General features: G+C 42.2%; 1 protein-coding gene across 3 annotated transcripts; it reads left to right on the plus strand.

Moving 5' to 3' along the window:
• Positions 1–1,605: 1,605 nt before the first annotated feature.
• Positions 1,606–18,898, plus strand: dnajc21 (DnaJ heat shock protein family (Hsp40) member C21). Of its 3 annotated transcripts, none has more exons than XM_015942877.3 (12): positions 1,606–1,908; positions 3,915–4,008; positions 4,089–4,212; positions 8,347–8,478; positions 8,631–8,935; positions 9,078–9,247; positions 13,118–13,211; positions 13,518–13,697; positions 13,777–13,846; positions 13,957–14,087; positions 17,989–18,070; positions 18,176–18,898. In XM_015942877.3, the coding sequence occupies exons 1-12, from the start codon at positions 1,812–1,814 to the stop codon at positions 18,335–18,337; spliced, it is 1,641 nt and encodes a 546-aa protein (XP_015798363.3). In that variant the 5' UTR covers positions 1,606–1,811; the 3' UTR covers positions 18,338–18,898. The 3 variants fall into 3 exon arrangements, with proteins under 3 accessions (XP_015798363.3, XP_015798362.3, XP_015798364.3); XM_015942876.3 differs by having other exon boundaries at positions 17,986–18,070; positions 18,176–18,497; XM_015942878.3 differs by having other exon boundaries at positions 13,798–13,846; positions 17,986–18,070; positions 18,176–18,497.
• The last annotated feature ends 4,589 nt before the right edge of the window (positions 18,899–23,487 follow it).

The raw sequence follows: 23,487 nt of genomic DNA on the forward strand, positions 1-23,487 counted from the left end.
GTGTACGCGTGCGTGTGTGTGTGTGGGGGGGGGGTTTGTTCTGTGTGAAAACGAAGCAGTACAAGTGATCATGCTCCAGGATTTCATAATTGTATCCTTCTCAGCAGCAGCACTGCAGGTGCTCTCCATGTCCAAAATGTGTGTAAGCAAGGTCCTTAGTCAACTTAAAGTTGCGCACATTTTTCTGCAAAGTTTTCTTTCATAAATCCCAAAGTTTGTGTAGAAAGTTGCTTACGCAGTTTTCCAACCCTGTTTTGTGCGTAAGCAAGCTTGATAAATGAGGCCTCAGAGCTTTAAAGAACTCTGGTCGAATCTCATCCACCCCTGGAGCCTTGCCACAGAGGAGCTTTTTGACAACCTCAGTGACCTCAGCACCAGAGATTAGAGCCCAACAAAAGTCCCCAGACTCAGCTTTCTCACTGGAAGACATGGGAATGAGGAGGTCTTAGAAGTACTCCTCCCACCAATCCACAACGTCCGGAGTCGAGGTCAGCAACACACCGTCCCCACCATAAACAGTGTTGGTAGTGCACTGCTTTCTTCTCCTGAGGTGCCGGATGTTGGACCAGAATCTCCTCAAAGCCGTATGGAAGTCTTGTCCCAAGGTTTCACTGAACTCCTCCCATGCCCGGGTTTTTGTGACCACCAGGGCCGTATTCCGCTTGGCTTGCCAGTACCCCTCAGCTGCCTCTGGAGTCCCACAGGTCAAAACGACCCGATAGGACTCTTTCTCCAGATTGATGGCATCCCTGTCGGTGTCCACCAGCGGGTTCAGGGACTGCCACCACGACAGGCACTGGTGACCCTGCAGCCACAGCTCAGGTCGGCCGCCTCGACAATGGAAGCACGGAACATGGGCCACTCGGACTCAGTGTCCCCCTTCTCCCCCGAAACATTTTGGAAGTTCTGTCTGAGGTGGGAATTGAAACTTCTTCTGACAGGAGACTCTGCCAGACGTTCCCAGCTGACCCTCACATATGTTTGGGCCTGCCAGGTCTGACCGGCATCCTCCTCCACAATTGAAGCTCACTCTCCACCTGAAAACCATCAGATTCAGGAGATAAGATTTCAGTTAATATCTCCTAACTTAAAACGGTAACGTCAAAGCAGTGTTTGCACTCTAATAAATTTTAACAACAGTCTGGGTGATACTGTGTTGGATATTACTTCCCCTCTATTTTAAGAAATCAATGATGAACAACAACAACAAAACAATTAAGCTATTATTGTGATGATTTATAAAATCTAAATGTTGCCAATACCAGTTTAGTGAAGTAAAGGAGCCAATGAAGCGACTAATCTAATAGATTATTGAAGAAAAAGAAGATGGATTATAAATTTGCTTGGTTTGGAATGTCATGTAAACTGGCATCTTCTTGATAGTGTTTACAAAGTTTAAATGTTTTCCTATAAACATTACATTTTATTCAGGATTTTCGGGAAAAAAGTATCATAATCTAAATGTATGTGATGGCCAAATCTTACCACTAGAGGGCAACAAAAGACAACTCCGAAGTTGGCCGAATTTGATTTGTCAAGAGGAAGTCTCGCGAGACTTAGCGGCGCCGGCTCTACTAGCCACATTTCATAGCAGTTATCCGTATTTATAGTCATTTTTGAGTGAATAAGATACATACATATATTTATAAATGTAAACCTCTAATATGACGCTATGGGCATTAAAATACAATACGTCATTCTGTTTCTATAACGTAGAAGAGATACTACCTGGTTGTTAGCTGCTAAACGCTAACTAGCCTCGCCTGGGAAAACGTGACATTTGAGTTTTTAGTCCCTGTAGGTGTGAAAGGATGCATTGTCACTATGAAGTGCTGGGTGTGAAACGGGACGCAGGAGATGATGACCTGAAGAAAGCGTATAGAAAATTAGCCCTGAAATGGCACCCAGGTGAGTGGTTGTTCAAGCTTAAGCATGTGGGCTTCAGGCACAGCGGAGTGTCAGGAATATTGTTACAGATTTCTGTACTAACTGATTTCTGTACTAACTGATTACTGTTACTGGGGTTTGTTTGTTCATGTGAAACGTTGTGGAAACCTGATGATCGAGAATCTGCTTTTTATTGTTGATTTAGTCTTCTCTTTGATTTCCACATATTTTTGCTGCTCTTTCTCTCATTTGTCTTTTAATGATGTAAATTCAATCAAAATGAACCTGGAACTTATTTAAATTTAGCTAGACAACTTAAAAAGGAGTTTTAGAATGTTTTCAATCCAAATTTATTACAAACTATACATGGATGTTTGTTTCAGGGTAGAATAAAATAAGGAGACTGATTGTGTGAGCTCAGTGTTTTTAATAGAAAATAGTCTTCCTGAGATTTATTGTTAACTGATTCTTCACACAGCCTCACAGCTATTCAGTTCCACAATTTGGTTTCCCAATTTTGTGTTTTACCTTTTATTTAACAGCATTTTTGTCTTCATGCAGACTTTAATTTTACAGTGTTTCTACACATTGGAGGCAAATTGCTGTAAAAGCTGAGGTTTTTGCACATCTTTATAGATTTTACAGTACATTAATCAAGTTAGTTAGTCTCACAACAAAGAGAAATTCAAATAAAGGCCCAACAAATGAAGCTTAATATATAAACTGTTTTAGTAAATAAGTCAAATATCTTTTATCAGAGGATTTGCTTTACTCCTTTTTATTAAATATATGAGCAACATACATTTTGTGGCTTAAAATGGTTTTATTTTGTAGGAGAGATGTTTTTTTAATGTTGCAGACAGCTGAGCTAGGCTGAATAAAACTACCGAGCGGTAACGATCTAAACCAGTGGTCTGCCCCCCTCAGTCCACCAGAATACATCTTTAGAGCTGCAGCTGTTACAGGACCTTGTGGGAAAATGATAATTTTTGAGAAGTATCTACAAAGAGATTAAAAATGTTATTTTTTCTCTGTCTGAAGTATTAGAAATTATAGCAATAATATAAAAAATCTAAGAAAAAAGTCAGACATTTTTGCCCCTCTTCCATAAATATCTGATGTAATGGATTTATCATGATTCTTAAACACAGTTTTGTTTCTAATTGCTATTTATTTTTATAGTATTTTTTTTAAGATAAAACATTTGCTAAATGACTGGATTTTTTTGGGATGTTCATATTTTCAGAAAGCAATGTAAAATGTTCCAACCCTCATCTATGGTCATGAGCTTTGGGTAGTGACCGAAAGAGCGAGATCAGGGATACAAGCAGCAGAAAATAGTTTTCTCCGCAGGGTGGCTGGGCTCTCCCTTAGAGATAGGGTGAGAAGCTCGGTCATCCGGGAGGGGCTCGGAATAGATCTGCTGCTTCTCCACGTCGAGAGGAGCCAGTGGAGGTGGCTCGGGCATCTGATTAGGATGCCTCATGAACGTTTCCCTGGTGAGGTTTTCCAGGCACGTCCAACTGGGAGGAGACCTAAAGGAAGACCCAGGACACGCTGGAGGGACTATGCCTCTCGGATGGCCGGGGAACGCCTTGGGATTCTCACAGAGGAGCTGGCCCAAGTGGCTGGGGAGAGGGAAGTCTGGGCCTGTCTGCTTAGGCTGCCAACCCCGCAACCCGAACCCGAATTAGCGAAAGAGAATGGATGGATGGATGATGTAAAAAAAAAAAAGGATCTAAAAAATTTTACTTTTAGCTTATTTTTTTGTATAGAAATTGAATGCAACTATTATATAACAAAAGAAAAAGCTGCTTAATTCTGCATTTTTAAAATTATATCTGTATATAAACCATGAGTTAGTTTTTAATAATTTTTAGCCATAAGTATTAGGAGCCGTTGTGGCTCCAGAGCCATATTAGTAGTAGCTATGTGTTAGATTCTTCGTCATTCTGAGGGGTTTTTGATCGATCGGAGCTTTGTGTTTCCCTGCTTACGTTAGTGTCCTCTCTTTCTTTGATTCTCAGATAAAAACCTAGAGAATGCCGAGGAGGCGGCGGAGCAGTTTAAGCTGATTCAAGCAGCTTACGATGTCCTCAGTGATCCGCAGGAGAGAGCCTGGTGCGTCCACGTCTCCTCTAGATGAAATGGCATTAATCAGCAGCGCTCTCTAAGTTATATCGATGTTTTCTGTGTGACAGGTATGACAATCACAGGGAGGCGCTGCTGAAAGGAGGCCTGAGTGGGGATTATGAAGACGACAGCATCGACCTTCTGCAGTACTTCACGGTCACCTGCTACTCTGGATACGGAGATGATGACAAGGTTTGTGGAAGTAGTTTTTAAGATGTTTTTTTCCGTCTGGGTATTTGTTAGGTTTTACCTGCTTACCGTAAATCCTCTAATACAGGCCCGGGCCTGTATTTCACTCAAGCTCATCAAGCTCCAGGCCTTTATTGGAAGGAGGGCCAGAATTAGAGGCAGGCCTCAATTTCTATTTGAGCAAAATGAACTAATGGTTCGCTGGAGTTTTTGACAATTAAAATTGCGCCCACATTTTCAAAGTTAAACTCATTTCTTTTAACAACGGTAGTTTCTGCTTCAGCCCTCTCTCCCCTCCCCCCGCGCAGCGGCCGCAAACTCACTGATGCGCCTGCAGCCTCTCGGAGTTCCTGCTGCTCTAAACGTTAAAATAATTATTTCATTTTCTGTTCCTCACTTCTGATTACCTTCAATGGTGTCTGTTTGTTGCAACCACCAGGTACAAAAACTAACTTGTTTTTATTTGACTATTTTTCTGTCCTGTCTCTTTATTATCTTCCTGCATCTCCTCTCAATCCTAAAGAGAAACTGCTACCTGGGTTCATATATATTCACCTCATGAGTTACCTTTGAACTGCAGTTCTAAAAGATCTACCGACCTCAAAAACAGCGGAGTGCTCCCGGCCGCATCAGTTAGGTGCATCACCGAGAACAAAACAGGTGATGCGCCCCGCTCCACAGCAGCGAAACGCATCAGGCACAAATAAAAGAATAAAAGACCGAAAACATTAAAGGAAATGAGCCGACATGAACAATCGCGTGTTAAATTAGTTTTTGAGGTGGCGACACCTGATTTGATAATGTTACTGTGGCCGTGCTCAGGACGCAGATGTCTGGAGCGCGTCAACTATCAGAGCTTTGCATGCGCAAGCTGGTTAAGGTTAGGATGGGGGTGAGGGGAAGGTTAAATTGCAAGAGGGTAAAGGTCACAATTTGGTTAAATGTCCGTTTTACGGCGGGTGTCAGTACCGACGCTCTGGCACAGCGCGTCGCCTCCCGACGTGCAGGAGTTTGTCACCTGCTGACAGCAGGCTGCTGTCTTTTCCGAGGACTGCATCTTGCTGGTCATTATCACGTGACAGTGACTAGTCGATGACAGGCATAAAAAGTCACTATAGAGCGGTGAAGTCGACTAGTGACTAGTTCATACAACCCCTACTGCTCCCCAGAAAGTTCTGCAGCATAATCAGCACGTTCTCTTTGAACTTGATATCAAATTTTCACCTCCTCTTCATCTCCGCATGGTTAAAGTTACCCTCGCAGTCTATCACTGGCAAATCAAAAGTGAGACAATGACACAACCGCCCTCCTACTTGCTTGTTACCACATTCCACCCGGCCACAATAAAAAACCGGCCATTATTCACCTCCGCCGACTCCGACACCGGCCAAAATATGATACCCGGCCATTTTTTGAATACAGGCCAATATTAGAGGATTTACGGTAATTGCTTTTTGCTTCAGTTTGTTGGTGAAAAACAAAAAAGTTTGACTGATGCAAATTTGACTTAGTCTTAAATGCTGAACTAACAGGAACTCTTCCAGATAAAGATAACAACAGGGCTGTGTGTCGGTACCGGCTTCTGAACGATACTTTTTATTGTAATTCTACTTTTAATACTTATTGTAAGATGAAAAAAGTACCTAAATGCTTAGATTAATAAACAAAAAAAGAACATTAAAACAATAAACTTTACTGTTTGCAGCTAAAGTTTGTTGTGTGTTTGCTTAGATTAATAAACAAAAAACACAAACACAACAAACTTTAGTTGCAAACAGTAAATAATCATTTAACAAAACTTTTTATTCCTAGAGCAAGAATAAGACACAAAGTTGAAATATTTGTGCGAAAAAAATCAAAAAGTTGTATTTTTTTTTAGTGCAAAATAAACCGAATGAAGCTTAAGTGTAAACTATTATCAGTTATTTGGTGCAAGAAATATGAAACATCTCCTCTAAATGTCTGAAATGTTCCAAATAAACCAAATGAATCAATTAAAAAATCTGTACAAACAAGAGCAATCAACTGTTTACATTGTAAACACGAGACCTAGCTATTTTAGTTTAGAAAAAATGAGCGTGACCTCTCCAGTGACCTCTCCAGTGTTGCTGATGGAGCGGAGGTGGAAGGTCATTGACTCGGCTCTGCCTTTTTTTTTCAGTTGAAGCTAGGGCTGGGCGACTAAAATCAGTATCACGATATATTGAGGATTTCTCCTTAATAACAATAAATGGATGATAACTACAGGTATGTGCAGAAACAAAAGGTGTCCACTAGATGGGGCTGTCACGTGTATTATGATGAGTCACATATTTACGTGACTCAAGGTGGTACAGCTTCTGGCTGCCAACCTACACACGGCTTTTAATTTTTTTTTTATTAACAATCGGTAACGATAAATATTCGAAAAATAATTTATTTTTTGTTATATCTGTCCTTACTTTTAACCTGCTCTTATTTATTTTAGGTTTTGCTCAGTTGTTTATGTGTATTGCTTGTATCTCTTAATTGATTTGTTTGCATTGTTTTTAAACTGGTACTTGTGTTCATGTTTTATGTTCAGTGACCTTGAGAGTCTTGAAAGGCGATTACAAATAAAATGTATTATTATTATTATTATTTTCGATTTATTGACCAGCCCTATTGAAGAGGATGAATGCTTCAGCTTCATCTCCCAAGTCGATGCTGTGAACGACGAGGTGCTTTATTACATTTCTGGTCTTTCTATATTTAGAAACACAAATCCCATCACAGGTGTTTCCATTAGCTGTGTTGTTGTTTACATTCACCAGATGAAGCCAAAACGTAGAGGAGTTGTGAATGAGAGGCGGCCTGTGTGTGTGTGTGTGTGTGTGTGTGTGTGTGTGTGTGTGTGTGTGCGTGCGCAAGCGTGCCTGACCCCAGTCACGGGACACACAGCAGTGGAAGGAACGGAGCTGTGTGGCCCATCAGCAGCGATGTTTTATTGGGAAAGCACCAAAAATGAACCGTTACCTGCTGAATGTTTTTGGTTGGTGTTACAGAGTTACTGAGTGTCAGTAGCCAGAGCTGTGACACGCGTCTGTATGAACAAATCTGTCCTGGTCAGAACACCGCACAAGGAAGAGAATAAAAATCGTATCAACAGAGCGCCAAAAGTCAGTTAAAGCATCAGCTGATGAGTTAGAAAGCTGTTTTTAGCTGCTCGTGTTGAACTGGATGAAATCCAGCTACAGAAGAGCTAAACCTAAATATAACTCCATGCTGAGGATGTGGAAGGGATGCAGATACAACAGGAAGGCCACGAGCCTTTCATGTGCTTCCAGGTCTGGTCGGGTTTAGCTCAGGGGTCACCAACGTTTGTGAAGCTGAGAGCTACTTCATGGGTACTGAGCCACGCAACCAGGTTGATACAGTAGTGACCTTTGACCTAAGATAGAGTTAAACTAAACATATTTCAGCTTTTACATTTAAATGAATGCATTTGTGATTAAAAGTTGGCAGCAGAACATTTTTATTTCATCTTAGACTTGTTCTATTTGGAGAAAAAGCCTGTGGGCACCTCAGAAGGCTCCAGGGGGCACCAGGTTGTGACCCCCTGATTTAGCACATGGGAGTGCAATCAACCTGCATTCTGCACAATGGCCAGCAGGGGGAGGCAAGTCTTATGTCGGGTTGTAAAATGGTTCATCTTTCTTGTTCAGTCCCCTCTTGGACAGAAGGTGCTAGTCTGAACACGGAGACAAATACCAACAACACACTCACACCTGCTTTTGTTGTTGTCATGAGAGGAAGCAGGAACGTTTAGAGAAAATCCACAGAGGCACGGGAAGAACACACTAAGAACAGCAATCACCCACGTCTCCCCTTCTTTACTAGGTCATTCAGTCATAGCCTCAGGAGTTAGAAAACAAAGATGAAAATGTAGCAAATTGAAACAATTTTTAAAATTCTCTCTCAGATGTAAACGATGCTTATCTGTGTTTTTGATTTGATGCTGTCTGACCGAAGCGGTGGCCCTGGTCTGTTCGCTCAGCTCCATCGGCATCAGCCGCTGTTTAGGCTGGCAGCGCCATTAAACTGTGGGAAAGGAAATACTTGGTGCCTCTCAGAACACTGATTTTCTAATTTACTGTTCCTTTCATTTTCTCTCCCCAGGGCTTTTACACAGTGTACAGGAATCTTTTCGAGTCCATTGTTAAGGAGGAGATGGAGCACAGCAGGATGGACAACGAGGAAGAGGAAGAGGAGTTTCCTCCCTTTGGAGACTCTCGGAGTGATTACGATACAGTAAGCTACGGCCACACTTAAAACGTCTGTCTCCACGTTGCACTGATGATTCATGAACTCTTGATAGAAGTCTGTAACTTAGTGACATTTAAAAACTGCCATCAGGCCAACATATTGTATTTTTTTCACTAATACCTGTGTCTGTTTTGCAGGTCGTGCATGAGTTTTACGCCCACTGGCAGAGCTTCTGCACACGCAAAAACTTTGCATGGAAGGAGGAATATGACACGAGACAAGCCTCCAACCGCTGGGAGAAAAGGGCCATGGAGAAGGAGAACAAGAAGACCAGAGAAAAGGGTCGCAGAGAGCGCAACGACCTCGTGCGACAACTGGTGGCTTTTGTCCGTAAGCGCGACCGCCGCGTGCAGGCCCACAGGAAGCTCGTGGAGGAGCAGAATGCAGAGAAGATCAAGAAGATGGAGGAAATGAGGCGGCAGCAGAAGCTCAAAAACGCAAAGTGAGTTTGGAGCTAAGTGTTGGGGTAGAGGCTAGGTTTTTATTTTTACCATTGTTTCTCAGCTTAAGATGATTAGTTTAAAGGTGTAGGGTGAAAGCCAGCGGGTGGTGCGGACTCTGTCAAGGAATATTTTCTATCCCAGACTGGCAGAGGACTACAAGGAGCAGAGCTGGGCTGCCATGTCTGAACTGGAGAAGGAGCTGCAGCAGATCGAAGCTCAGTATGGAGAGGAGTTTGGAGATGCGTCTGAGAGCGAAGACGAGGAAGAGGTGGAAGTCGACTCGCAGGAGAAAAACAGCGAAGGGGGAGGAGGTAAAAGACAAAACAAAGCTTCATCTGTATTTGCATTCAACGGACCAAACGTTAAAGAGCAAGTCACCCCCAAATCAACTTTTTTTTTTTACTGATAAACTATATAAATGCGTGTCTAATTGTGTTGCAGACACGTGTACTCAATAGTTGAGTACACTTTACTGCATTTTAGTTAAAATTTAAAATTTCTGCCAAAAACTGGCAGTGTTGTGCCGTTGTCAGGTAAAAACTCTGCACTGCATTTGAATTGAAATCTGCCATCGCTATTGGCTAAAAGGTACCCTAGATCGTTAGCTGGTACCGTATGATGTCACAATGTTGTTGTGAGCCTGTGTGTGTGTGTATTTGTTAGTGGCTCCGCCCTCTTGGTCTGCTAGGCAACAGCATTTGTTGCATTTTTCAAACTGGAAGTGGGAGTGGAGTAATACTCTGGTAGGGGGTGACTTGCTCTTTAACCACCATCTTTTATACAGTCTTTAAAAAACTAATTTAACACGACGTTTCAAACGTCTCTTTATTTGTTTCCAATCCAGTTTGATGTCTATAGCACATTTAAAAGCTCCTGATGCTTTAAAGGAGACTAAAACTAGGGATGCACCGATGTGGACACTAATGTTGTTATGGTGATAACTGATATTAACCAATATTATGTATGTTCGTACATCACCTCTGTGTAAAAGCAACCACACCACCTACACCTACCCCTCCACCCCCACAAACGTCCCTCAAACACATGCAAATGAAAACAAAACTCAAATAAATTTCCATTGTTACTTGCCCAATTTTACATATCAGACTGATGTTTTAAAAAAGAACCAACATCAGTGGATACTGACGTTGATGCTGATATATCGTCTATCCCTAATTAAAAGGAATAAAAAAGAAGGCGCTTCCGTGTTCACAAGTAGAGCAGCTGGAAACTTTCTAACACCCTGATCGGCTTTATTGTCGTTTTAAACGATGGAACTTTCTTCAAAGTGATGACGAGGAAAAGTGTCAGTGTTGGTGTGTTTCAGGTCTTCTGAGTTAGCGAGGTGACGGGTAACACAGTTAAAGGCTTCATTTAGTCATCACACCCAGCTGAACATTTTGCTGTAAAAACCCATAATACTCGGACTAGGGCTGCTCAATTAATCGAATTTTAATCACGATTACGATCTGAGTTTTGGACGATTATAAAAAACAAAACAAGCCGATTATTTGCTCCTCCCGCTTGCGCTGCCCTGAGTTACAAATGAAGCGCTCCTCCACAGTGTTGCCAACTTAGCGACTTTGACGCTATTTCAGACCCCCTTCTTGACTTTTTAATCCTAAAAGTACCTGGCGAACATCTCAGAAACATCTCTGGTAACGCTTGGCTACTTTCTGGATAACTGTCGTCGACATTTCCTGCAAGTTAGCTAAACACTCCGCCTGTGCTCCGGACCGTTCTTCACAACATTAGGAAAGGGAATGATGCAGTGATGTGTCGGTCGCTAAAGAAACAGCTCTCGGAGCCGGCTCCCTGTTGGAGTAACCAGAGTGAGTGACACACACACCGCACCTGCGGACTCCTGAGCCACTAAAAACAGCTAAATGTGCGCGTGCAGCGTGCTAAACACACGTACAGCTTGCCCCGATTGCTGTGAGACCGGGTTGGGGGGTGGGGGGTGCAGCTGTGGTTGGGACAATTATTACATTAACTGATGGACTTGTAAATAGTTTATAAATAAGGTAGAAATAAGTTCCTCACGCTGATAATTAATAACTAATCTCTCTGAGGACACGGTGCTAGTGCACGCTCCTACAGCACCTTGACACGACTCAGTAAATGTTACGCAACATTTTGTGAACATCAATTTATTTGCATTTATTTGTTATAAATGCCACTGTATAATTCTTGCTGTCAGTATTTGCAAGATATTGGTATTTGGGTCTGTACTGGTTAGACTTAAATGAGTTAAACCAAGGTCTATAGCCCTTGGGTCATAAACTATGAGCTATAAGTATATTGGTCTTTTTATACTGGGAATCAGGAGTTATTTTAGTGATCATCTTGTTTCTTATTTTTGTCCTGATTGTGCCCTGAGCAGTTTTATGACTGAATAAAAACAAATAAAATCAACATAAATTGAAAAATCGTCCTAAATAATCGTGATCTCAATTTCAGTCATCATAATCGTGATTATTATTTTTGCCATAATCGAGCAGCCCTAACTCGGACTGCACTCGTGTAAAACTCCAGAACAGATTGAAGCGTGAGTTCAGTCATGTAACGTCCAGCTGTTTAAACTGGTTCTAGAGAGGCCTGTCTGAGCTGGAGAGCTACAAACATGGCTGGGCTTTCTCATTCCTCCATCATCCTTCCATCCATTTTCAGCTGTTTATTCGGAGTCGGTTCGTGGGCGCAGCGGTCTGAGCAGACAGGCCCAGACTTCCCTCTTCCCAGCCACTTGGGCCAGCTCCTCCGGTAGAATACCATGGTGTTCCCTGGCCAGCCGAGAGACATAGACCCTCCAGCGTGTCCTGGGTCTACCTTTAGGTCTTCTCCCGGTTGGACGTGCCCAGAAAACCTCACGACGGAGGCATCCTAACTAGATGCCCGAGCCACCTCAACTGGCTCTTCTCGACGTGGAGGAGCTGCGGGTCTACTCCGAGCCCCTCCGGGATGACCAAGCTTCTCACCCTACCTCTAAGGGAGAGCCCAGTCACCCTGCAGAGAAAACGCATTTCGGCTGCTTGTATCCGCGATCTCGTTCTTTCGGTCACTACCCAAAGCTCGTGACCATAGGTGAGGGTAGGAACATAGATCAACCAGTAAAATGAGAGCTTTGCCCTTCGGCTCAGCTCTCTCTTCACCACGACAGATCGGTACTACGCCTGCATCGCTGCAGACGCAGCACCAATCCGCCTGTCGATCTCACTCTACGTTTTCCCCTCACTCGTGAACAAAACCCCAAGATACTTAAACTCCTCCACTTTCTCATTCTTCCATTATCATCTATGTGGAAATTAATGCAGAATGTTTATTTTTTGTATGTTTCCTCAAAATCACATGCTTTGATTTTCTGGACTTTTCCAAAAGGTGTAGGTGGAGGTTAATGGGCCGCCGCCGACGACTGCTTTATAGACAGTTTTCCTGCTTACACACGTTGATTACTTTATTCAAGGGTTCCCTGATGGTGTTTCAGGACAAAAGGCACATTTTCTATATAAAACAAATAGGTGGACTTTTGACCTTTCCCAAGGCTGCATTTACTGCAGAGTAAATAAACAAACAAAAGAATGTGGAAGATGCTCAGATTTTTAACTTCTTTACGTTCCTAGCAGGGATTTTCTGAGCACGCGGACTGCGTCAGTCTCCCTCTAACCTGCTGGATTGAGTATAAATCCATCCCAGGTTGCTCTGCTCCTCATTGCAAGTGGCGTCATTTTGAGTTGCTGAGGCTTTTTATGAGCTGTGGGAAAAAAGGTAAATCAGAGAAATGAGGGTGCAGTTCTACTCTAACGTCCACATGAGGGATGAGATGAGTTTATGTGACGGTTCCTCTTCTGGTTATTGAGCTGAATGCGTTTGTGCCATTCAGACAGGGAAGAGACGATGACTGGACCTGATTACTGCCTTAGACCAGTGTGTCCACACACCCTTTGTCCAAACGCTGTGGCACTAGAAACAAACACAACAAACAAATAAGGGAAGTCTGAGCATAATGGAGCGTCTCTGTAGGGGAAACACACCACCGCTCATAAAACATCATTGAAATGGATCATTTGCCTGCTTCCTTTTCTTTTTTTTTCATTCACCAATCACTGTAACCTCAAGCTTGAAATCAAATGAATACTTAACTGAGTTCTTGTACTTTTCTCTCGGTCATGAATATTCATCCTCAGACGCGGAGCAGCTCAACGGAGGCGACCTGACAACTGAGTGTTATGATGATCTCTACTGCCCAGCTTGTGACAAATCCTTTAAATCAGAAAAGGCGTGAGTACACACACTCTGGCCCTTCGATTGTTGTTGTTCTGTGGACCTGCACGCTAATTCAGCCGATGAATAAATGAATCATTTCAGTGAGATTAAGTAACTAAGGTTACTAAACTAACTGTTTCAGAGGATTAAATCCAGCTTTTTATAGGTTGTAAAACCAAATCTGTGTACAAAACATAATTTTTAATTTTCTAATGTGTCAATGTAAATATATTAACATTTTTCCCAATTTATTAGCCTGTGACTCATTTGAACGTCACTCCTGACCCACATTATAAAGCTCCTTTTGTTTCCTCGCCACAGTATGAAAAACCACGAGAAGTCCAAAAGGCACCGAGAGATGGTGGTCTTGCTACGGCAACAACTGGAGGAAGAAGAGAACTCGCTCGGCTTGAATGTGGATGGAAAGGAGGACGGCGAGAATGAAAATGAGCTGGAGGAGGAAGATGATGAAGAGGAGGAGGAAGAAAGGCCAAGGCAAAAGTAAAATAAAACTAAAACACACCTAGTTGTTAAGGTAGTTTAAGTTTGGTGACTCAACCTGTTATTTGATGTAATTTAGTTTTTCACTCGACTTCCTCAGGCTCTCGAAAAAACAAAAGCGGAAAAAGAAACAACAAAAAGTAGCACAAGTAAGCATCCTTTTCCTCTCCTCTCTGTTTCAGCGGTTCTGGCCTTAGTCTAGCATCAGTCTGCTGAGGCGAAAGCTTCATGAACTTCTCTGCTCTCTCTTCTTCTAAAGCAAAGTGCTGCAGAGGAGAATGATGAGGAGAAACCTGCACAGGCCTCCTGTGAGGAAGATCTTCCTGAAAAATCAGAAAAACCGGCAGAGCCTGAGAAAAACGAGGATTTCCCTTCTGTGGAGGTCAAAAGGTCAGTTCAGCGGTGTCCTCTGACCAAGTGGAGAGCAAGAAAACCTCCTCAGATTCTTTAGCTATGGATTTTTAGACTGAGCTTCTGAACATGTTAGTTTTAGGTTTCTTTTGCAGCAGTGATCATTTAGTCGCCACGAGGATGCTTTTGTCACTCGTGTCTTGTGCTGCTCAGCAGGTATGGTGGTGTTATGAAACTAATCAGGAAATGAAAATCATCTGAGTTGATCAAAACTAGCCAGACCACCAAAAAAAAAAAACATTTTGGTTTTTTGTTGCTTCTAAGTCTTAAAATTTTTCCTGTGGGTAATAGTTTAATTGTTGAATAATTTTGTGGTCACCTTTAAACTTTGAACTCCAAATTTTAAACTTGGAAACAAATCAGAGAGACTGGAAGTGTCTGTCTTAAGCTGCCATCTCACTGAGCTGCCTGCTGTAAATTACACACAGCATTAATAAGGGAGTTTCCAAAAGGACAAAATCATTGTGTGGGTGCAAATTTCTTCTTAGAGTAATTAAAGGCAGTCTTTGCTAATTTTTCATATTTTTAAATCATTTTCTTGAGCCAGTATGTGCTTAAAATACTCTTAACAAGTTTAATGAACAGTCACTCAGACCCCCACCGCTCTCCGTGGCCAGAATATCGCAACTTCAGACTGGCCACTTGTGGACTTAGAAAAAAATTGAGCTGACATACCTAGCACTGCAGTCTGGTTCCAGCGCGTTTCCTGCATGTTTGAGATCATGAACTTATACTCAACAATAATATAAACGCAACACCATTGTTTCTGCTCCGATTTTTCATGAGATGGACTTAAAGATCTAAAATTCATTCCAGATACACAATATTACCATTTCTCTCAAACATTGTTCACAAATCAGTCTAAATGTGTGATAGTGAGCACTTCTGCTTTGCTGAGATAATCCATCCCACCTCACAGGTGTGCCACATCAAGATGCTGATCCGACATCATGAGTAGTTCACAGGTGTACCATATACTGCCCACAATAAAAGGCCACCCTGGAATGTGCAGTTTTGTCTCACAGCAAAATGCCACAGATGCCACAAGTATCACACATTTAGACTGATTTGTGAACAATGTTTGAGAGAAATGGTAATATTGTGTATCTGGAATGAATTTTAGATCTTTAAGTCCATCCCATGAAAAATCGGAGCAGAAATAAAAGTGTTGCTTTTATATTTTTGTTGAGTATAGATGATTTGTTTAATTTAGTGATGAATCACTCCTGTAGGCACTAAGGAAGGCTGGGGAGACGTTTCAGCTGGTAGATTAAGGTGTTAAAAAGACAAAAGCACAGCGAGGAGATAAGTTTCATTTTCAGTTTAACCACAGAGAATTTTTAACGGGGGTGCTGAAAGCAAGAAAGAGAAACTAGCCCGAGTCCTCCCAGGGGTCTGGATAAATTGAGTCCTAATTGGGTGGGTAAGAAAATGTTGGTACCATGAAATGTTGCAATATTTTGTGTCGTGATACAGAATCAATATTTAAAAGCAGTGCATTGATTTATTTTTTATTTTTTATGTTTAATTTACATGCAAGCATTTAACGAATGTCTTTTGCTTGGTGCAATTCAAACTCCGACTGCTAGGTGTCAGCAGTTTTTATCACTTTTATCATCACAAGATCTCATGATAACTGGATGTGACTTGGAAGTTTCTGACCTGAGTTTTCAAGTTAAATTCCGGCTTAAAAATGATAAATATTGCGGAGACATGGAGTCGCCAGATAGCTGCTCTGTTCAGAAGTGATGCCAAAATATCCAGTTCACGGGTTTCCCTGTGTTTGAAACCAGAGCAGCTCTTCTCTGATCTTCCTCACCTTATCTCCATGGCTGAACCGTGTAGAGGAAGCTCAAGTCAACCACTTGAAACCAGGGTCTCGTTTTTTCAGTCAAACTCAAAATCTCATCTTAGGGTAAGAACAAAGATGAGCCAGTTAATGGAAGATTTTTTGGGGGGCTCAGGTTCTTCTCTTCCATGATGGACTGAAGCGCCATCCTCATTACTGCAGAGGAAAACCATAATCAGTCTGTCCGTCTCTCCCTCCATGCTTCCAATGCTCATGAGCAAGATATTAAAGTCGACCACTTAAGCCATCACTCCCAGGCTGAAGGGAGTTTTCCTCAGTTTTCTAGTTGAGAACATTGACATAGGATGGACATAACATCTCATTGCTCTGCGGGGGGCAGGTTGAAGCCAAAAATGGGAGGTTCCCACCTTCGATTTTTCTTGACCGTCTCACATGACTCGTCACGCCCAGAAAATCGGGAAAAGAAACAGAGCTGAGGGTGGGGCTCTTACATTTGGAACAAATGAACCAATGTAGCTACTAGCTAACTTAGCTAACCCAAGAAGCTAAGGAGGGGACCGGGGTATCCCACCCGCATGGCCGACTGGCTTCCTTGTGAGGCTGTAGTCATGCTGGTCGCCTGTGGAGATGTAATATGGACTGGAACTGTTCAATTACAAGCAGAGCCTCAGACCGCTGCGATCGTAGCTGGGCGCCCTGGCCTTTTACATTAGCTGATGCTCCACGAGCTGAGATCAATGGGACATTAGCTGCATTCTAACCTAAAGCTAAGAGTTTTTACGGGCATTTTTAGCAAGAAAAACGCTGTAGAGTGACTCCGAAGTAAAGGCACCTCTGGCCTGCTTAGTGATGAAATCATAACTAGGTAAGCTGTCCGAGGATATTGGGCTTTGCTGGTCCACCACGGCCAAAGATCTGCAAGTCCGCCATTGTCGTTGCACTCGACTGTAGACGTGAGTGTGAATTCAGCTGCCAGCGCTGTGTCGACACAGAGCTGCGAGCATCGACAACGGCGGACTCGTAGATCTTTCACCTCGGTGGAACAGCAATGTTCCATCGCAAATGATGACTTTAGTTGTCATTGGCAGTTAATGAGTTAACATGGGAGTTATTGAAGATTTGCTCACTTCTGGTGCCAGCCCCTAGCGGATGAGGGTGGAACTGCAATTTAGTCACTCCTTCAAAAAATGCAGACCAAAATGGCCCCTTGGTTGAGGATCATTGTGCTCCTGTGTAGCTGTTATCTGTCAAAGAAATTTGCATGACTGTGATCGTTTATCAGTTGTGATGTCGTGCGTCCTACAGGACCTGAGGCCATATGGAGCGCTAGTCGCCAAAATCTAGTTCATATCCATTGTTTTCTGTAACAGCCCCGGCACACTTGGTGTCACTCTCGCCAGCACAGAAACTTTGACATGGGTCATGAACACAGACCACCAGTGCACACAGCTGAAGGCTGTGTTGCAACACAGAATACGACTGAAACTCCATTTCCTTTTGAATCAGGCATTTCTTCTTTGCACATTTTTGATTCTAAGCTTCCATGTTGTGTAACTTTTAGCACGGGGCTCTCGAGGCTCTTCGTCTGGCAGTTTGAACACCTGCAGAGCTGTTGCTCTGTCTTGTTGACATACCAGTGATGGTTATCTCTGATGGAGAGCGTGTGCTCTGAGTGAAATCACCTGTGGTTGCATGCTCCTGTCCATACATGCTTTTAGGGCTTTGGCTTTTTTTATTTGAGTGAAATGATCCTGAGAAGTAAAAATCAAATGCCATTCCAAGATAAGATCCTGTTTCCCAACAAAGAGGAAGATAAAAAATTGGGCTGTGCAACCTTTATTTTTAAAAACGCCAAATGCTGATGTTTGATTCTTGATATTAAAAAGAAAAATGTGAATTAGAGCAAAGCAGCAAGTAAAAAACAAACCGGAAGCAGACGGTTACTAAAGTCTGCTCATTATTCTGAATAATGATGGAGAGTAGAAGGACTCGAGAGGCTTGCTTGGTTCATTCCTGATGTTTGGTGTATTCGGTGCGATTAGCGGTTTAACTTTTGGATCCTCTCAGCAGCTCCGGAAAGACGACAGGAAAGAAAGGAGGAGGAAAAGATAAACCGAAGAGCGCCAAGCCACACACTGAACAGATTCCAGAGGTCTGTACAACAAAAAGAGCCCATACCGTACAATTACTTCTAATAATTTGCCCTTTTCTGCATCTCTCCTCCTGTTGAATGACACCTTCCCATTTCCACTTCTAGAAGGAGGCAAACCTTCGCTGCGTTACCTGTGACTTTGAGTTTCCCACCCGAAACAAGCTGTTTGACCACCTGAAGACCAGCGGTCACGCCACAGCGCTCTATTCAAGCGCTTCTCACAGCTCCACGAGCAAAAACAAAAAAGAGAAGAAGAAGAACAGATAACAAAACTTCGTCTAAGCCTGAAGAGTTGGACTCTGCAGGAAAAAGGGAAGCATTGCTTTGAGGATTCCTGCAGGAGAGGGATTTTTTTAACAGACTGAAATGTGTAAAAAGAGCAGCTCTTCAGCTCTTTTCTGTGGAATAAATGATCAACCAAGTGAAAGGATTATCCCTTTTGTCAGACATGTGATAGTTTATTTTTATTACTATAATAAAAATAAGCCATCACACTGATATTTATGGTATCTATACAACCTTGGAGCCATGTCCTTGGATGATGAGAGCCATCCAACAAAGATGGCTTAAGTTATTTCGGTGTGTCTGTAGGAAACCCTCTGCTCCTATATTATGTTTTTATTGTTGAAACAGTAACCATGGAAATGATGGAACTTGTTGAGTCATGAGCTGTTTGTCAAACCCAAAGTGAGCCGATGTGTTCGGTGTGGTGTGACTGCAAAACTCGTTCATTCAGAAATGCTATCCTCGTCTTAACATTGATTGTTCGGTGTGCTGAGTGACTGAGTCACTGTAGAAGAATAAATGAAGATTTTATAAAATTCAGAATATTTCTATGAAATTATTTAACAAGCATGCTTCATATGTAGATTCTGTGAAGTTGACAGTGGGCCTGTGCCTTGGTCTGCAACCTTTGATGTTCCTCCTGCAGGTGGTGGGTCCTAAGGTGGACAAAGCCATGTTACCGGTTCAGGCTGGAACCAGGCAGGCCTTGTAGACAAAAGCCTGGCCACCAGGCGCTCGCACACAGGTCCCCACCCCAGGTCTGTGTCCAGGGTAGGACCCTGGAAGGTAGCTTCCCCCATGCCAGATGCTCTGGTACTCATAAAAAGGTATTTTGAATTTTCCTTTCTCTCACTCTTCACCTAGGACCAATTTGCAATTGCAGATCTGGCAAAATGCCCCCGAATAAGGTGACTCCTAGTTCTCCACCAAGTTAAGGTGGTAAGTTTAGGGAGCTTGTTGATACAGCACCCTCTGGGTTCTGCAGCCTCCCAAGGTGCTTCACAACAACACATCAGGTCATTCACTCAATCCACATTGGCCTAGGAAGGAGAGTCAGATGGGGGCAGAACTCAGTTTTGTGCAAAAAAAGAATAATAAATATCCCAGTAAGTAAAATTAAGCGTGTTCAGTAAACTTTGCTGACATTAGAATGTGACCAGTACTGGGTGCAGTAGCTATAAAAGATTTGGTTGCAGGTGAATTCATGTCAGTATCAACATGCCAGCCCGACCGCATTTATTCTCTTCAATATTGTGGAGTTTTATGGTGGAAAATGAGGCATTTGTTTATGTTTAACCCAGCTGCAGCATCACCAATAACGGGGACAAAATCTGAGCAACAGATCCAAAACTCAGAACCTCCGAAAATACCCTGCTTTGCTCTGCACACGTGCAGATATGTCTACGTGGATGAGGGTTCTCAACAGGTTCAAAAATTCAACTCTAACCCAAACTGACCTGACAGACTTGAGCCCAGAATCCCACCCGGATGTAGAGCTGTCAAGCCTCAGGCAATGAGCGAGATACGCGTTTATTTTCCTGAGAAAATGCACAAAATAAATGAGCAAACCTTCTAGGTTTCTCCTGATAATTTTACAATAATTAAATTAAGTGGGCAGATTGAATCGGGCTCAGACGAGAGAAAGATGGACCTGTGTGTGGCTGGCCCAAAGGTCGCGCCTGATCGACACACTAACAAGAAACAGAAAGCGAGTTTTGTATGTGATGTCTGGAGAGCTGGGTTCTGGTCATTTCAAGTTCATGTTTAGTTTCTGGGCTTATGTCCTCACCAGAAGCTGCTGATCACTCATATTAATCAAATCTACAGTCTTCAAGGAGGGAAACCCCAACAATCGGCAGGAGTCCAACACTCGAAATGCTAGCACACCCTTGCTAATGCTACAACAGGCTACATCAATAGTCCATTGTAGCGCAAGGTTGAATGATACTCGAATCAATCCTCTTGCAAAGGCTTACGTCCGGCCGCTCCGGTCATCGAAGGATCCTTGGCTAGCAGTGCCTACACCATACTCAGGACAATCCAGACTCTTCGTTCCACAGATGTGGAATGACCTACCAAACACTACCAGAACAGCAGCTTCCTTGTCGATTTTCAAGAAACTCCTGGCAGTGGCGTGCCCAGATCTTTTAAAATGGGGTGGCTCAGGTGAGGCACAACTTTGTGCATGGGTGGCACCAATGGTTATGCTTCTTTTGTTTTACCCCCAAGCCTTTTGTGGACAATGAAAAGCCTATTTAAAGGTAAATTGGTGTGTTGGTATCTATGGTGGCCAATCAGATTCCAAGGGTGGCATGTGCTACCCTTGGCCACTCCCTGGGTACACCTCTGACTCCTAAAGACCCAGCTCCCTGCACCCGTCCCCCACTCTACTGCACACTCCATGTTTGTTTCCCTCTATGATTAATTATGCTGCTTCGCTGCCACCTAGGATTGACTGAATAGTGTTTGTTGTTGGACTCAAGGGCAACCTGCTGGCTTCATTATCACCTGTAAGTTGCTTTGGACAGAAGCATGTGCTAAATACATAAACACATAGCTCCACAACACAAATGATACATCCCCTTTCATTGCCCACCCTTATCTTTCCTCTTTTTCCTCACTGGCATCTTTTCATGCCGGTGTTGGTTCTTTCTGTAATTTTTTGGGCCCCAGGTTTTTTCTTTTATCTTCATGTTTTTTTTATCCTTTTAAAATTATTTTTAAGATGTTTATTGCAATTCTGAAGTGCCTTGTGATTTATAATTTGAGATGTGCTGCAGTATAAAAAAACTACTTCTTCCACCTTTTTCTTTCCAAATCAAGCTTTCAAAAACCAATGTGGATGTGTGAAAAAAAATTTACTCTTTACAAACCATGAATTACCAAGGTAAACCACCTCATTGGTTCAGTTCAATTCAATTCAAGTTTATTGATATAACGCCAAATCACGACAAGAGTCGTCTCAAGGCACTTCACATAGTAAACATTCCAATACATGTCAGTTCATTAAGCCAGTCAGAAAAGTTTCCTATATAAGGAACCCAGCAAATTGCATCAAGTCGCTAGTCAGTGACTTTACAGCAATCCTCATACTAAGCAATAATTTAGCGACAGTGGAGAGGAAAACTCCTTTTTAACAGGAAGAAACCTCCAGACTCAGAGGATCCTGGCTCGGTATAAGCAGCCACCCACCACGACTCACTGGGGATCGAGAAGACAGAGCAGATGTTCAGTTTTACTGAACACAGTCTAGGGCTGCTCAATTAATCGAATTTTAATCACGATTACGATCTGAGTTTTGAATGATTATAAAAAACAAAACAAGCCGATTATTTGCTCCTCCCAGTTGCACTGCCCTGAGTTACAAATGAAGCGCTCCTCCACAGTGTTGCCAACTTGGCGACTTTGACGCTATTTCTAGCAGCTTCTCAGACCCCCTTCTTGACTTTTTAAATCTTAAAAGTACCAAGCGAACATCTCAGAACCATCTCTGGTAACCCTTAGCTACTTTCTGGATAACTGTCGTCGACGTTTCCTGCAGGTTAGCTAAACACTCCGCCTGCACTCCGGACCGTTCTTCAGGACATTAGGAAAGGGAATGATGTAGTGATGTGTCAGTCACTAAAGAAACAGCTCTCGGAGCCGGCTCCCTGTTGGAGTAACCAGGGTGAGTGACACACACCGTACCTGCGGACTCCTGAGCCGATAAAAATGGCTAAATGTGCGCGTGCGGCGCGCTAAACATGCGTGCAGCTTGCCCCGATTGCTGTGAGACCAGGTTGGGGGGTGGGGGGTACAGCTGTGGTTGGGACAATTATTACATTAACTGATGGACCTGTAAATAAATAGTTTATAAATAAGGTAGAAATAACTTCCTCACGCTGATAACTAATAACTAATCTCTCTGAGGACAAGGTGCTAGTGCAGTCTCCTACAGCACCTTGACACGACTCAATAAATGTTATGCAACATTTTGTGAACATCAATTTATTTGCATTTATTTGTTATAAATGCCACTGTGTAATTCTTGCTGTCAGTATTTGAAAGATATTGGTATTTGGGTCTGTACTAGTTAGATTTAAATGAGTTAAACCAAGGTCTATAGCCCTTGGGTCATAGACTATGAGCTATAAGTATATTTGTCTTTTTATACTGGGAATCAGGAGTTATTTTAGTGATCATCTTGTTTCTTATTTACTTTTGTCCTGATTGTGTCCTGAGCAATTTTATGACTGAATAAAAACAAATAAAATCAACATAAATAGAAAAATCGTCCTAAATAATCGTGATCTCAATTTTAGTCCCAATAATCGTGATTATTGTTTTTGCCATAATCGAGCAGCCCTAACACAGTCAGACCTGATTACTACCAGACCTGTAGAATTAAGAAATCCTTTAAAAGTAGGCTAGACGATCTCAAAAAGCAATATATCATGGCCTGATATTCAAAAAAAGAACCCAAAACAACTAGAGCACAGCGCCAGTATTGTTTTTAGATTTTGGAAGCATTTACTTTTTCAAACAAACACGGTTGTTGTTGGTTTTTTTTTTTCATTTAAAAGAATTTCATCATTTTGTGAAAACAGCCTTATTCAGGTTAAGGTTATCTTTGTCTGATATAAAAATTCTGTAATTTTTTTTATCCAGGAGCTTAGAAATAACTTTTTCAGGGTGAATCTTTGCCATTGACCATTATTTTAATTTCCCACTTTACATGTGCAATCAGATTTCACATTACCCGTGTCAAAGGCCAAATGCCTTCTCTTCTCTTTTCTTTGACAGGAATTACTATCCTAAAGACCCCTGTCCTCATCAAAGCCGGAAGCTTTGAATTATCAAGAATTGTTGAATAAGACCTTTAAAAAAATAAAGAAATATATATATAATTAAAAAATAAATGATTTTTTGTAAAGTAATTTTTTACTGCAAAACTCAAAAGGAAGCTGGGATGGAGGAGATGTTGAAATGTAACATTGGCCCCTGGGGGTGTTTTTTATTTTCTCATTCAATAGCTTATTAAAAAATAATGAATAATAAAATCCACAGAAGAGGATGTGCTAGGCAACAAGGCCGACAACGTGATGAAAAAAGTTTTAAACAACTTTCAAACAAAGTTAGCTTTTTGATCATTT

The sequence above is a fragment of the Nothobranchius furzeri genome, chromosome 6 (genome assembly GCF_043380555.1).
Source record: "Nothobranchius furzeri strain GRZ-AD chromosome 6, NfurGRZ-RIMD1, whole genome shotgun sequence".
Classification (NCBI taxonomy): Eukaryota; Metazoa; Chordata; class Actinopteri; order Cyprinodontiformes; family Nothobranchiidae; genus Nothobranchius; species Nothobranchius furzeri.